Genomic DNA, 17055 nt, shown 5'->3' with positions numbered 1-17055 from the left:
TTTCATCATTTTATTAATGATGAAAGAATAATATTTTATAAACTAAAGTTCAGTTTAAATAATATTCTATCTTAATACCTCTCACTACTTTTAGTTAAGTTAATGTTTAAAATAGATAATATAATTTGAAAACCAAGAAAAATTAATTTGTTTTAAAAAAATCCCCTAAGAGTGATGCCCTTCCCAAAAGCGGGTGGCCAACAAGCCGCCCTACGTTGGTTTGGAGGTGGCTCGCAGTGTGTGCCGATACCACCTCTTGTGGTTTTCGGAACCATCGCAAGGTGGCAACAACCCAACCTGCGAGGGTGGAGAACCTCTCCCTCAACCTACGGCCACCAGCCTGTGACCCCCATTGCGCTCCCAAGGGTTCTTTGTATATTATTTTTAAATAAAACAATAAGCACATTTTAGCTTTTATGGGTTTTTAAATAATTTTAAATTTATTTGCTTATTTTCTCATTTTTTAAATTAATTATTAAGATATTTTAATTTGCACTGGATTTTCAAAAAATCATATATATATCGAGAGATCAGAATTAGTACCAGTACTGATCTATGTTCAGATGCTCTCAGGTCTACTGCTCGTAACGTCCTCTCTCGCCCACTGTGAGTAGAGGTTTTTCTTTCTCGCCACTTGCGAGTAGTTTTTTCGCTCTTTTTTATTTTCACGCTTTTATTATCGCTTTTGTTTATGATCGGCGGGGCTCATGGCGGAGGATTTGGAAGGTCTGTATGGAAGGTTGTCTTTGACGGAATCTGAGGAAGAGGTGGTTTTCATCGATGAAGAGGTGGTTCGTGATACTGTTCGTCAGGGCGAGAGGTGTTTGATAATTCAGTTGCTGACTCTGAAACACTATAATAAGGAAGCTTTGAAGCAGATGCTGCGAAGAATTTGGCGCCCTGTGAAGATGATGCGCATTCAAAATCTAGATTCAAATTTCCTGATTGCAGAGTTCGATGATGTTAAGGATAAGGAGAGAGTGGTCAGGGATGGTCCCTGGACGTTTGATAAATAGTTGGTTTTAGTAAAAGATTTTGAGGATGATCAACAAACGCAAATGTTGCATCTCACTGAGGCATCGTTTTGGGTACGAGTTCACGATCTGCCTCTGATGGCCCGCAATGAGACTGTGGGTAAATTGATCGGTAATGCGCTGGGTATTGTAGAGGAAATTGATCTCCTGGCAGGGGAACTTGCATGGGGGGAATATCTGGGGATTCGGGTTCGTATGGATATTACGAAACCTCTGCTAAGGGGTAAGAAGCTTTGTGTTGGTGCTCGTGTGCCTTATTGGCTAAGATTCTCCTATGAGCGATTACCTGATTTTTGTTACGTGTGTGGGCGACTTGGTCATGGCCAGCAAGATTGTGATCAGCGGGGAAGCTTTGACCCGCTTCAGGGTCCTCTTCCTTATGGTCCATGGCTGCGAGGACTGGGTCGTGGAGGAAAAATCACTGAGGGTTCAGGGCGTTCTCCACCTTCTGCGGTGGAGGGGGTGACGGACCCTGGGTCCCGTCAAACATGGACAATTGAGGAGGTAGTTACTGAAGCGACAATGTTGAAACCCTCGGGTGCTGATTTTGTGGAAAATTCAACTCCATCAATTCCGGAAAAAAATTCGACTGAGCGTAGTATCCGGGAGTCAGTGGCGGTTAATGGTGCGAAGGGATTGAGGTTCCCGGGTGGCGTGGCGAGTGGGGTTTGTAGCATTGGTTCCGAGCTGATGCTAGAACCGTTGGAGGGGTTAAATGAAAATAATGTGGGCTGGGTACGGGAAGGAATTTCCGAGGTGAGTGTGGGCCTTGTCCCACATAAAAATCAGAGTGATACTTCCTTGGGCTGTGTGGGTTTTGATGGTAAGGTTATGGGCCCTGATACGCTGGGCTTTCAGGGCGAGATGGGGCTTTCAGAACCATCCGTTGGGGCTCAGGGAAAGTGGAAGCGGAAGACCCAGGGTTTGGTTCGCCTAGGCCCCGATGGTTCCGTTTCGGTGAAAGGGCGAAATGTGAAGAGAAAGGCGTCCTTATCTCTTTCTTCGAAGACTGCGACTTTAGAGGGGAAGAGGCAGAAGGGTCGGGTTCTTTCGCAGGATGGTGGCGACCAGCTCCATGAGGTTCGAATTGACGTATCGGCAGAGGCTGGAGTCCAGCCCTACCGACAGCCATGAAACTTCTGTGTTGGAATTCCCGGGGGCTTGGGAACCCACAGGGAATTCGAGCTTTACGTGATCTGATCACGAATGAAGATCCCAGTTTGGTCTTTCTTCAGGAGACTAAGCTAAAGGCGCGAGCTATAGAAAATTGTAAGTTTCGTTTGCACTTAACTCATTGTTTTACGGTTGATTGCGTGGGTAGAAGTGGTGGATTGTCCTTATTGTGGAAAGGGGATTTGCGCGTTAGGATTCAATCTTTTTCACTGAATCACATTGATGCTTTGATTCAAGATGGGGATGGGCCCGAGTGGAGATTCACGGGAGTTTATGGCAATCTTGAGGTGGCAAATTGATACCTGACTTGGAATCTAATTAGACGGCTAAGTTCTGGGGTGGATTGTCCTTGGCTTGTAGGGGGTGCTTTTAATGAAATATTGCATTTCAATGAAAAGAGGGGGGGTAGACCCCGATCAGAGACCTAAATGGAGGCATTTAGGAATGTTCTCTTCGACTGTTCTTTGCGTGATTTGGGGTTTAGAGGTTCAAAATTTACATGGTGTAATGGTAGAGAGGGTTCTCGAGCTATTTTTGAGCGTTTGGACAGGTTCTTAGGGAATAATCAATTTTGTGCTTTGTTTCCTCAATTTGTGGTTAGGCATGGTATGGCAGCTTATTCAGACCACCTTCCTGTGTGGTTTGATTCTGAAGAGTTAGAGAGAAGAAACAAGGTACCCAAACTGTTTCAGTTTGAAGCTATGTGGGTGGGTGTGGAAAAATGCTCTCAGATTATTGATCGAGTGTGGAATACTGGTGGGAATGGGGGGCGTATGGAGGATGTGTTGAGGTCAATGAAGAGGTGTGGGGAGCAGCTTTCGGAGTGGAATAAACAGTCGTTTGGGAATGTTTTCAGAAAGTTGAACTTGGCAAAGCGTTATTTGCAGCAGGTTCAAGATAGAGATTCATTACATCCTGATAGTGTGGCTGTGACTAAAGCTCGAAGAGAAGTCCAGTTATGGCTTGAGAGGGAGGAAGTTATGTGGAAGCAACGGTCTCGGATCCAGTGGCTCCAAGAAGGTGATCAGAATACAAGGTTTTTTCATTCTCAAGCAAATGGCAGACGAAAGAGGAATGTTATCAAAGGCTTGAAGGATGCAATGGATGTTGTAAGAGAAGGTCATATGAGGGATAGACTAATTGTGGATTTCTTTTCTGAGCTCTTCACTTCTACTCCACAGAGACATCAAGAGGAAGTTTTGGCAAGTGTGCAGCAAAGGGTGACACCTGCGATGAATGCAGATCTGTTGAAGCCTTACCATGCAGATGAAGTAAAAGCAGCCCTCCAGCAGATGCATCCTACAAAAGCCCCAGGCCCTGATGGTATGTCCCCCCTTTTTTTCCAAAAATATTAGTCTATTGTGGGGAACTCTGTGACTACTGCTGTGTTGCACACTCTGAATACTGGACATTTTCCTAGAGATCTTAATCATACTTTTATTAGCCTTATTCCAAAGAAAAAAACTTGTGAGTTAGTTTCTGATTTTCGCCCAATCAGTCTTTGTAATGTGGTTTATAAGTTGGTCTCTAAGGTTATTGTTAATAGGCTCAATGTTCATCTTCCTGAGGTTATATCAGAATCTCAATGCGCATTTGTTAAGGGTCGGCTAATTACAGATAATGTGTTAGTTGCTTATGAGATGGTTAATTATCTAAGGCATAAGAGGTATGGTAAAAAGGGGTATATGTCTCTTAAATTGGATATGAGCAAGGCCTACGACCGGGTGGAGTGGAGTTTTTTAGAAAAAATAATGCTCAAATTGGGGTTTGCTTATGGTTTTGTGCAGCTGGTTATGAAATGTGTGTCAACGGTGATTTTTTCTGTTTTGATTAATGGAGAGCCTCATGGCCCTATTACGCCTACTAGGGGGCTTAGGCAAGGGGATCCTCTCTCCCCTTACCTATTCCTTTTATGTACTGAGGGCCTCACTGCGTTGTTAATTGATGCTGAGAGAAAACATTTAGTCCGGGGATTAAAGGTTTGCCGAGGGGCTTCTGTTGTTAGCCATTTGTTGTTTGCGGATGATAGTATAATTTTCTGTAAAGCGGATGTGCAAACTACTAGGCATCTTCAGGGGGTGCTTGAGAAATATGAGGCGGCATCGGGTCAAAAAGTGAATAAAGAAAAAACTACTATGGTTTTTTCAAAGAATGTGGATGCTGGAAAGCAGCGTGAGTTGTTGAGTTTGTGGGGTGTTAGGACTTTCCAGCAATATGACAAGTATCTTGGGCTGCCAAATTTGGTTGGGAGGTCAAAATCTCTTGCTTTTGTTGATATCAAGAGGAGGGTATGGAACAAATTGCAAAGTTGGAAGGAGAAATTGCTATCACAGGGAGGAAGAGAAATCCTTATTAAGGCTGTAGCTTTATCGATTCCTACTTATGCTATGTCATGTTTTCAATTACCTTTGGGTTTATGTAGGGAATTGGAAGGAATGATGTCTTTTTGGTGGGGACAGAGGGGCCATGAACAGAAAATGCATTGGTTAAGCTGGAGGCATTTATGTGTGTCAAAATTCAGAGGGGGGATGGGATTTAAAAGTTTACACACCTTTAATAGGGCTCTCTTAGCTAAACAAGGTTGGCGCCTTTTACAAAATGCGGGTTCTTTACTGCACAGGCTTTATAAAGCTAAATATTTCCCCAATAGTACATTCTTTGAAGCAAAGTTGGGTTTGCATCCTTCTTACGCTTGGAAGGGGATTTTTGCAGCAAAGAAATGGTTATTCGAGGGCTGTAGATGGCGGGTTGGGTCTGGAGCATCTGTTTTTATTTGGAAGGATTCTTGGGTTCCAGGCTATAAATTATTAAGAAGGTGAACTGAGATTGATGGGCTTCCTGCTTCCCAAGAGGAGGCAACTGTGGATAGGCTTATCTGTCCAGAAACAAGAAGTTGGAAATTTGATACTGTGAGAGCTCTCTTTGATCCAATGGTTGCTGAAGAAATTTTGAAGATTAGATTGCCTTTTGTACCTTGTAGTGATAAATGGATATGGACTGAGGAAGTAAGTGGCTGTTTTACTGTGAAAAGTGCCTATAGGTTTTTTCAGATGTTGAGGGGATGGGAGATGGCTGAATCTTCTAGTTGGGTGCAAGATCGACTCATGTGGAAGAAACTATGGAAGATGAATGTACCACGGAAGATTAAAACTTTTGCATGGCGAGCTTGTAGGAATATTTTGCCCACACTCCAAAATCTGAGGACTCGGAAAATTGATGTGGAAGGGGGTTGCTGTTTCTGTGGAGAGAGGAATGAAGATGTTCTTCATGCTTTGTTGTTCTGTCCTCAGTTAAGGGCGATGTGGAGGCAGTTTGGTCCAATAGGTTTCAAGTTTCATAATGGAAAAAGCTTGTTGGATAATGTCAAAGGTGTGTTACGTTCTGGTAGTGAATCAGATTTTACTCTCATGTTTGTCATCTGTTGGGGTATGTGGTTTCGACGAAATAAATTGCAGATGGAAAGAGAGATGATCACTCCTTTTGCAGCAGCAAATATGGCTCTCTCTTTGTACAAGTCTTTCTCAGTTTTCAAGGCTTTAAATGTTACAGACGGGAAGAACCATTACAGATGGTGTTCACCTCCTTCTGATTTTCTGAAGCTTAATGTTGATGGGGCGGTTTTTCCAGGAGATAAAAAGGCTGGGATTGGAATGGTTTTACGTGATAGTACGGGCAAGGTGGTGATGGCAGCTTCTATTGCTGAATCTGCAGTGAATGAGCCATCTACTATTGAATTACTTGCTATTTTTAGAGGCCTACAAATGTGTCTTCCTTTAGGCATCCCAAAATTAATTGTGGAGTCTGATTGTCTGTTGATTGTGCAAGAACTGAAAGCTGTCCAGGAGTCTTTTTCTTTTAATGGCAATTTAAGTAGAGAGGTAAAGAGTCTAATGGGTCTTTTCCAAGAAGTGAGTATTGAGCATGTTTATCGAGAAGGCAATGGTGTGGCTCATTGTTTAGCTAGGCATGCTTGGAGTGTTTTGGATGTTCAAATGTGGTGGGGTGTTATCCTTGAGTTTGCTGATCAGGCCTTGTGGTTTGATCATGCTGTCTTGTAAGGTTGTTTTTGAGATAGTGGGAATGAAGTTGTTTCTGTTTATCAAAAAAAAAAAAAAAAGAATTAGTACCTGTAAAGGGTTTTGCCAATCCAGACATCATCTTGGCCACCATACTGTTCTAAGTAGAATCTTGTCTCCACGCGAGGTAAGCTTGCATACCATGGGAATTGCAGTGCGTACCCTACCTGTTTTATATCGCTATTATCATTAGCTGCGCGCTACATCATCAACAGATATTGGCTTTTCATAGGTTTGAATCTTGGAACAAAGGTATTCCAAAATTACTGTAGAAGACATATATGCACATAAATTGAACCCTAAAATATTTATTGATGTCCCGCATATATGTTTTATGAATAATATTAAATATTGCAGGGCTTACTTTTATATCTATCTAACCTACGTATCTTAAAATTTTAGAGAATTTTAGAGAGCATGTAATGAAGAAAATAAATTTTTTTGAGAAGGGACTCTCTATATTTATAGAATTATATATAATTAAAATTTAGGGGCATTTTGAAATTTCAAAAAATCTTGGGGGGCTATGTGGATTGAGAGGTGAGTTGAGATAATCAATTTATGAAATCAGATGGATCGACGGATCATATATATATACCTCGCCAGATAAGTCCTTCATAATGATCCATTTGTCAAAGAGCTGATTAGCCGCTTGTCTTTCTCTCAAGAAGTTGGATGAGAATTGCTTTGCATCCTCAAGGATCTTCTCTCCTGGAAAGAGCACCTGAGATGCCCTGTATAGGTTAAGCATTCCCGTCACTGCCTGTGTAGACTGCCTGCCAAAGCAGCAGAACTCCCCACCTTTCTTAAAATGCTGGAACACATCTGTCATGATAATGTCAAAAAACATAATTAATTTAGAGTTTTTTTCTCAGTAGATGTGTTGTATAGGGCTATTTATGTGCTATGACTCTCAAACGTGCCCATACCAAACGTGCACACTCATGTATTTTATTTTATTTTTTAATTTTTTTAATAGTTAAAAAAGTGACTATTAATAAATTTATATATTTTTTTAATTTATTTTAATTGTCAATGACGTTTAAAAAATGTTTAAAAAATAGTAAATGATTCATTTGCACTGGTGTGCATATTTAGGGTGCACACTAAGATTGTCCGTTACATTAATTTATATAGAAAACACCGATCATATCGATCGCTATATATATAATGTACGACTAATTACAGGTTGTGAGCGGCGAAATACCAGCGGAAACCTCGTGGCCATGCAACCTAAGTAACCTGAATCCCATGGCCGAGTCATCAATATCATAAACCTTTGAATTTCTCGCCCAACATATCCCTTTATGTGTCCAATATCTGAAAAATTGAAAATTAATAGATATTTTTATCTGAATTGATACCTAATTATAAAATACTCATGTAGTGGCATGGGTCAAATTATATATATATATATATACCTGGAAACATAATTTATACATTCCTTGATCTCTGGCTGAAAGTATCTGGAAATAATTCCTAGCCGCTGCAGTCGATCCACTGCCCAAATGTGTTCAAACAAGTCCACTGGATACACACCGGGGACTAAAGGCAGGATGAAGGTTAGAGCACTCTTAATGGATTAGCTAAAGTTAAAGTATATTTTTTAAAGAATATAAGATAAATTTAACTTTTAACTATTCCATTCACATAAATCTCCACATTGGAATAGCTATTTTTTCATTATATAACAATAAAATAATATAAAGAATTTGGCTATACATATTCGCATCAGATTTTCACATTAGATTATCCATTTATTCATTATATAGCAATGAGTAATTGATAATTAAAAAATATTTTTTTTAATTATTAATTTATTTTATTTTATCATATTTTACTAATTTCTATCATTCTCATCCAACTATATTTTTTTTTTATCAAATTTGGACAGAGTATCCATGAACCTGTGCAGTTGAAGAGAGCATCCATTCAACAAACATTTCTAAAAACTGGACGTGTTGGTTTGCTGGAGAGAGAAATAATTCATAAAATAAGAATTTGGCCTATGAATAGGAACATTCAAATTTGGAAATTATTTTGGATGTAATTGTAGCTAAATTTCAATTAATGGCTAGATACTCAATAGATTTAACTTTTAGCTAATCCATTAAGGATGCTCTAATTAGAAAAACCGAAAAGCAATAGCGTATTCGAAGAGAGAAAAAAAAATTAATCTATTGTAACAAGAGAGAGACAATTGAAGAAGTTTCTATAATATCAATATGTAATCATGAAAAATGCTTTAGCTATAAAGAGATTTCATAAAAGTAAACTCATAAATTGATTTGGTTTGGTGTAATACGTTAAATTATAAAACTACTTTTACAGTAGATCTAACATATCATATAAAATCATGTCATTTATAAGTTTACTTTTATTAATTGTTGAAAAGACACAACTTTTACCTCCACCATTAAACCTCTGGACCACCCCTTTTAAGTAGTTCAAACAATTTAGGTCTTTGGTATGCATGACTGCAAAGGCAGTGGAGGAAGGAGAGAACAAGAAGGACCCATCTTGGCACTTTAGTTTAAGTAGCTTTTCCCAGTCTAGACCTGGCATCCCTTCCAAGCTATAGAGCAGAGTTGTGGGCACTTTGTGCAAGATGTCCCGTGGTATCCTATCGCAAAAGACAATAATCAGGAATGTCGACCTTTTTCAAATTTTTGAGTGAAGTTTGGGCAATGAACTGAATCTACCTTTCGATCTTTACATTTCTCTTTTCATATATATCTTGAAAGACAGGAGAATCGTAAGGTACTTCAATGTTTAAACTTCGAGCAATTTCCACAAGCGAAGGAAAAGCAACTTCAAAGCCAATTGGCATGTGCTCATCATTCTCGGATTCAAGCTTTGACATATTTTCATTCAAAAATGAAATTCCTATTACAATGGCAACCCCACGTTATAATAGATAAATATATATATATATAGGGGTGTAAATCGGTCCGGTTCGGAGAAGATGGACCAAAACATCATTTTCTCTGATCGGACCGGACCGGACTAGAATATCACCCTAATGGACCGGACCGGTAGCTATTGGTCCAATCGGTCCATATCGATCCAAGCCAATTTCAAATGGGGGCCCAACCATACAAAAAACTCCATCATTCTTGAAGCATGCAAAAAAATTTAAAAATCAGCAATATGTATTTTCGACCTATTAGTATAAAAACAAAGCCTACATAGTTTATAATTTTGAATGATACAACTATTTAATTTTATTTGCACATTTTTTACTGAAAAATAGCCCAAAAGAAGTTGTTCAAATTATCAAAACTGATAATTATATATTAGTTAATTAATAATTATATATTTTATATTTTATATTGTCAATAGTCATAAGTTAAATGAAAATTACATAATTTACTTATATAACTACTATACAAAATAATATATATAATTTATAAAAGAAAATATTGAAAAATATATATTTGTAGTTCTGTCAATCTGGTCCTGTCCGGGGTGAAAAAACCCCACCCACGAGACTGGACCGAAACCCACTCGATCCCTCAAATAGAGGATCAAAATTGACCAAACAAGTTTTCAATCCGGTCTGATCCTGACCGAGAATTATATATATATATATATATATTAAAAGAGGTTATAGTCTCATGAACAGTAGATTTTGTTTGAGTTCACATTATCCCATTTAAGCAATTACGTTTTTGCTCTCATTTGTACAATTACATTTTCGTCCTCTAATTCATCATTAAAAATACAATTAAATATTATATTATTCTAATCGTCCCCACACACCACACATTTTTTTATTTTTTTATTATTTTTTCCTCTTATCAAATGTGTGGTGTATGGATGATAACTAGAAGAATTCAATTAGTTCAAGAAAGATAAAACCAAAAAAAATTAAAAAAAATAAAAATAAAGTGGTGTATGGTGTGTGGCGTGGGGATGATAAGTATAATTTTTCTTGCACAATTACGTTTTGGTCCTCTAATTCATCGTTAAAATTATGATTAAATTTTCTGTTATTCTAATATTAGTTAGAATAAAATAATAATAATAATAATAATAATAATAATGAACTTAAAAATAATCTAAATTAAATATTTTGGTTTATTGAACTTTTGTGGAACAAATTAACAGCTTAGGATTTTTTTTTATATTTCTTCTTAGACTTAAAAATATATAATAGTATTTTTCGTATATAAAATTATTTGAAAAAACTTTACAATTATAGTCATATTATTTTTCATAATATTTCATAAAAAAAATCATAGTTATTGAACTAATAATATTTTCATTTTAAAAAATTCAATTAATAATTTTAGATTCTAGTTTCTGCATTAGTTTATAATTGGACTTTTATTTATCTTATTCACTAATTTATTTTTATGGTAACAAAAATAGTATTTTAGTAAGAACATGCTTTATTTTCTAAGATCCATATTGGAATTCCAAATTTGAAAAAATTAATAATATTATATTTAAGTTCAAAAATAAAAATATTTTCTTTAAATTTAAAGAATAAAATTTTATTGCCATAGGATATCGTTTAAACATAATAATAGTTGTCTTTTTTTATCAATTTAAACTTTTGAGATAGATGATGATTTCACGTGGTATCAAAGCAAAATCCAATATTTAAAATTTGAATCTATACTTTATTTTATTTAATTAAATATTTTACATGTTGAATTACTCATTTTATTTCTCAAAAAAAAAAAAAGCCTGATAATTAATACCTTTTTGGTACTTTTCAGGAAGAATATTCCATGATTTTAAGGCAATAACGCAGGCTAAAGTGTTGAGTATCCGATCATAAGCGAGGAAGATTTCACCATCGCCCCATGAACCATCGGGAAGCTGATTGTTGGCAATCCAGCGAAGGGTAGATGGGAACTGAGGAAGGCCACTTCCAATGACATCTTGTACAAGGGCAACCCAGGCTGTGTCATAAGCCGAAATGCTGATTTCTCCATCATTCATCGACGACAACATCCGTTTGATGGAGTCCACGCGTTCCTGTACGTACGTACATGCATGCATGATTTGATCATTGAACAAACTTTTGACTTGTACAAATCTCATGACCTACTTGCTTTATAAAAAATATATATATATATATTCTCTTTTTAATAAGACTCATTTTTTTACTGCGACCATAATTGTTTATTTGGAGTTTGTATTACTATTTCTTTTAAGTACCACTAATAAAACATGCATGGCACATTAAAACCATAACTACGTACTTCGAATACTGATATGAAACATTATGAAACTATTTTAAAAAATTAATGATATAAAATAAATAATAAAATATATCTCTTTTCAATATCAGCTTAAGTTTTTTTTGGATAAATGGTGATCATTTCACACAACTTGTACAAGTCTGGAAATTTACTTTTTTATGGTGTGATCCAATTTTTTTTATAAAAACTTATGTATTTAAATGTATGGTTGAAAAAGAAAAAAAAGAAAAAAAATTGTTCAAATCACCTTGACATCATCTGCTTCCCTATCCGTGTGACCCTCTACAACCTCACGCCACTTTATGACCGGCAGATCTTCATGTTGAAACCCATCTGAGTTTAGGAGACATTATAATTGGTTTAATTATATAAATGCATTTCATATAAATAGAAGAGAAATATTTTAGTCACACTTTGATTTTACAAAATCAAATTCATAAATGATGTGACTTGATCGTATAATACATCAGATTAAAAATTTATTTTTATTGTAAAGTAGATCTAATGTATAATAAGAAATCTCGTTAATTTGTAAATTTATTTTTATTTTTTCTACCGCAGCTGTACGTGTGCATGGTATAGATTCATTCTAGTACGGCGACCCGTGCTCGTATATACCTTGCCCAGTCCCGGGTTTGGATATAGGGCAGCAGCTCAACGGAGAGTTTGGTCGCTTGTGATCTTTAGCCCCCAATGACCAGATCACACCTACAAGATCAAATGATAGCGATGCAAATAACACTAGCAGGTATATTATACAGCTACAAATGTAGCTCTCTTGATAAGTGAATGCTATTATATTTTGGAATTCTTCAAATTTAAATTCTACAACCCCGCTCCTCCCATGTGGGGGCGGGGCCCCCCGCCCCGCATTTAGGGCTCCTATCGGGGGCGGGTGACGGGAAGAGCCCAACTCCGCCCCCATTTCTATATATATATATATATTATATACATATATATAAACATAAATATATATTTATATTTTACAAATTGTGTATATATAAATATATATTACAATTTATTAGATTTGTTCACAAAATATGCATTGACAAATTTAAAAATTACATAGTTTAAAAATTAATACACTACAATTTATACAAAATATGCACTAGAAAATTTAAAAATTAAATTTATAATTTAGATCTAAAAATATATTTTTAATTATTTTTGTACTTATAAATAATTTTTAAATAAAATAAATGTAGTAATTTTTTTAAGTGAAAAGAGGCGGAGTGGATTAAGAATCCGCCCCGCACCCCGCCGCCGCATCCCAGGGTGGGGGACGGCAGTGAAAACCCTACCTCCCACCCCATGCGGGGTGGGGTGCGGGGAAGGGGTGCCCCCGTCCCGTAGGAGGCGGGTAGCACCCCTACTTTTCACAGACTTTTGACTCTGGCTGCAAACGGAGAGAAAAACTCAAGCTCTCAAGCTTTTGAGATCGATCTTTTCTTGATCTTTCCTCTGCAAGAATATCATAGCTAGAAAGCATACCAAGCGAAATTTATATATAGTCAGAATCATGAAAGACTTGAGCAGGGTATTCATAAAATATTCTTACATGGGTATGGAAGCAACGCTCAAAAACAAGTAAAAATTATAAACTTTACATGATTTGCGAAGGTGAAGAACTTACACTTGAAGGACAAGCAAGATCGTGGTAGGATGCAGGAAATTGCAGGAGAGAGATGGAAAAGGTTTGAATGCGAGGACATGATCTTCAGGCATACCAGATGTGGAGAGTGAGACTGGAGAGGAAGGTTTAGCGAAAGTGGGAGCATTTCAGAGGAGACTAGGAAAGGAATAAGTGGACGGAAATGAGTTCCGAATATATTGATCTTGGGAAAGTTATAGACAAAGTGAGGAAAAAACCCCAAACGTCTTTGTCAAAATAATTGCCAGAATTGGTAATTGCCAGAAATTCTAGAAAAAGTTTTCCCCACATAATTTTTACGTCTTACGTCATAATGGCAAACCGCAACAAAAAAAAAAAAAAAAAAAAGTTTTTTTAGACGAATATTTTTGGGACCAATTAAAATTAGGCATTGAATAGTACGAAATTTAAATTTAATTCGTGACAAAGTCGCTAACCATTCGAATAGGACAAAATATTCTTAGGTGGAAAGTTATAGACAGAGTGAGGAAAAAACCCAAACGTCTTTGTCAAAATAATTGCCAGAATTGGTAATTGCCACATAATTTTTACGTCTTCCGTGATAACGACACACTACAATAAAAAAAAAAGGTATTTTTAGACCAATTTTTTTGGGACCAATTAAAATTCATCTCACAAAATAATTTTAAGGGCGAAACTTAAATTTAATTCATCTCTACACATTGACGAAAGTCGCTAACCATTTGAACAAGAAATATTACGTTCTAACGAGATATTTAGAAACGAATAATTTCGTCCTCAATAAAATGTTCATTCGACCATGTACTAAAGCCGTTCGCTCAGAAAAGAAATAATCAATCAAACGAACATCAGTTACATTCAATTGAAAAATTGTCAGGTTAAGTTATTAAAGTAAGCTGGAAATTGACTTACCATTCAAACGATTTTATTTACAATTTTTATGTAAGAGCAAAATTTAAAAAACACATCTACTTTCGAAGACTATGTCATGTTCGAATGTCATCTCCTAGTAAATCATTCGAACATATCATAATCCAATCAAAGATTCAGCGTAATATTTTCGAACATAATTGTGTTTCAACCACTAAATTTAATGTTTAAATGTTTTTCCATGTCAATGCATTTGAACGAATTTATTTCGATCGACTTCTCAACCCAATGCATTCGAAAAAACTTCATGGTCAAATGTAATGATTTTATCAATTGACCATATATCTTGGATAAAATTTAATCGTCCAAAATAATTTTTTGTTGGAATGCTATCGAACGGTTTTGTTCAATTTTTTATCCAAAATTATTTTTTGGGATAAAATTTAAATTTTCGTCCCAAAAAACATTTTGAATTAATGATATTGGAACGACCTTTTGACAATTTTTTTTCATCCTAGAAAGAGTTTTGAGACAATATCGTAGTTTTTTTAGATGAAAATTTTCGTCTCAAAAACCCGACACTGTAGTAGTGACATCTAATAAAAAAATTCTTGTGTCTCTTTTCATTATGTATAACTTGAAAGGAGAAAATTGGAGACAGACATATATAGCGCTAAAACTATTTACCCAATCCAACTCGACTTTTCTCATCTAACCGACCCAAAATGAAATGAGTTGAAAATGGAAATGTTTCAATTCAGTTTCGAAATAATTCAGATCGGATATTACCCACTAACCAAAACTTAAGTTCAATATTGTGATTGTTTCAGTACTAACTTGATGACTTGAAAGCATGTTTGTCCTTGGATAGCAGTGCGTTTAGAGAAACATATTCACTAAGTTATTGGCCATTAGTGTAAAAACTTTGATTTGACTCTTGACGGGTGATGTGTTAATATGCGAGTTAGCTTATGAGCAGGCCCGTGCATAAAGAAAAATAATGTACACACTATATTTTTTATATATTTTATATAATTATATTTTAAATAAAAAGTATTTTTATTAAACATCTTATAAAAATAACATCATTTTATAATATTGTTATACAATATATTGTGTGTAATCTCACTATGAAAAAATATGAAAATTCATTTTTTTTTTCTTTTACGGAGGGATCCATTTTTTTTTTATAAAAACTTGTGTATTTAAAAATTGTCCCTAGTATTGTTATTAAAAAAAGTTAAAAGTATGGTTGAAAAAAAACATTGTACGTTCAAATCACCTTGAGATCATCTGCTTCCCTATCCGTGTTATCCTCTACAACCTCTCCCATGTTGAAACCCATCTGAGTTTTGGAGACATGATAATTGGTTTAATTATATAAATGCATTTCTTATAAATACAAGATAAATATTTTAGTCACATGATATTGATTTTAGAAAAGAGTAATGCTACATATACTTATAATTTTATTTATATTTTTACTTACAAGATTCATTTTATCCTTTTTTTTTCAAATTCAAATTTTAAATTTTAAATTTCATAATTTCCAGCATATCAAAAACTGATCACATGTAGAGAAATATTGTAAGTTTTTCTTAAATATAAATAGCATTTTTCTTTATAAAATTAAATTCATAAATGATGTGACTTGATATGATACTTCAGATTAAAAATTTATTTTTATTATAAAATAGATCCAACATATAATAAAAAATCTCTTTAATTTATAAATTTATTTTTATGAAATCTCTTTGAAACTATAACACTAATTCTCTAAACATAAGAGTCCCAAAAGAAATTATTTTTTTAGTCCACCTAAACTTAGGATAGGTTTGAAGGGTGAGATGAGAATTTTGTGTTTTGTTTTAGTGTTTAAAATAGTATTATTATTGTATTGGGATTTGAAAAAATTAAATTTTTTATTATATTTTGTATGGAGATTTGAATAAGGTGTAATGATGAGATGAGAATTTTGTGTCTCATCCCACCCCCCAAACCTGCCCTTAGTATTCTCAAAAATTTCTATTCAACAACTAGACCTACATCACACACTTTTTGTTTTCTACAGTAACTCTGTGTTGTAGGGCTGCTAAATAGAACTCCCGTGATCTTATAAAAAAATTTACACAATTTTTTAATATTTGCACAACTTTCACATATCATATTTTTTTTTATTTTTTTAATCAAATATTTAATATATAAATAATGAACAGAAAAATTAAATTAGTTTAAAAAGAATAAATTCAAAAAAAAATTTAAAAATTAAAAAATTAAAAAAAAAATGATATGTAGAGAATGAAAACTTGTATAGTATTACTCTGATCTTATATACCTTGATCAGTCCCGGGTTTGGATATAGGGCAGCATCTCAAGGGAGAGTTTGGTCGCTTGTGATCTTTAGCCCCCAATGACCAGATCACACCTACAAGATCAAATGATAGCGATGCAAATAACACTAGCACGTATATTATACAGCTACAAATCATGTCGTTCTCTTGATAAGTACATGGTGTTATATTTTGGAATTACTTTTTGCATGATAAGTCATTTGGATTATATTTTGGAATTACTTTTTGCATTAGAAGTGCTATCGACGGTATAAAAAAAATTTTTATAAAATAGATATAATTTTATACAACACGTTAAAATTATTTTATAATAAAAATTATTTTATAATTTTATAATTTTTTATTTTTTAAATTTAATAAAACATTATAATTTTAACCATTTTATTTATATTTATAAGATATTTCAATACCATTCACCGACACATTATAAGATATTGTTAAAGATACCGGCATCGAGGACAAAATATCCTGTGGAAAGTGATTGACAAAGTGACAAAAAGACGGCAGACTTCTTTGCCAAATTTGTCAGAATTGGTAATTGCCAGAAATTCTTGAAAAATTTTTCTCAAAATCTGCAGCCACATAATTTTTACGGCTTACGTCATAATGACACACCACAACAAACAAAAATTTTTTTAGACAAATTTTTTTGGGATGAATTAAAATTCATCTCACACAATAATTTTTAAGGTGAAATTTAAA

At 34.8% G+C, this 17055-nt stretch overlaps 1 protein-coding gene across 1 annotated transcript in view; it reads right to left on the bottom strand.

Annotated features, from left to right (window-relative positions):
* The window catches only part of LOC109020261 ((-)-kolavenyl diphosphate synthase TPS28, chloroplastic-like), a 43487-nt gene extending 30196 nt beyond the window's left edge, over positions 1-13291 (bottom strand). Inside the window, exons 1-9 of the mRNA XM_035693034.1 lie at positions 13133-13291; positions 11747-11832; positions 10993-11272; positions 8986-9169; positions 8692-8906; positions 7705-7828; positions 7491-7603; positions 6882-7108; positions 6335-6450 (exon numbers count right to left, since the gene is read on the bottom strand). Of these exons, the coding sequence (XP_035548927.1) occupies positions 6335-6450; positions 6882-7108; positions 7491-7603; positions 7705-7828; positions 8692-8906; positions 8986-9169; positions 10993-11272; positions 11747-11832; positions 13133-13277 (1490 nt within the window). The 5' untranslated portion in view covers positions 13278-13291. The remainder of the gene's footprint in view (positions 1-6334; positions 6451-6881; positions 7109-7490; positions 7604-7704; positions 7829-8691; positions 8907-8985; positions 9170-10992; positions 11273-11746; positions 11833-13132) is intronic.
* Positions 13292-17055: the final 3764 nt, after the last annotated feature.

Source organism: Juglans regia, chromosome 8 (genome assembly GCF_001411555.2).
Source record: "Juglans regia cultivar Chandler chromosome 8, Walnut 2.0, whole genome shotgun sequence".
Classification (NCBI taxonomy): Eukaryota; Viridiplantae; Streptophyta; class Magnoliopsida; order Fagales; family Juglandaceae; genus Juglans; species Juglans regia.
The sequence above is the reverse complement of the archived record's forward strand: the minus strand, read 5'-3'. Positions and strand labels throughout refer to the sequence as shown.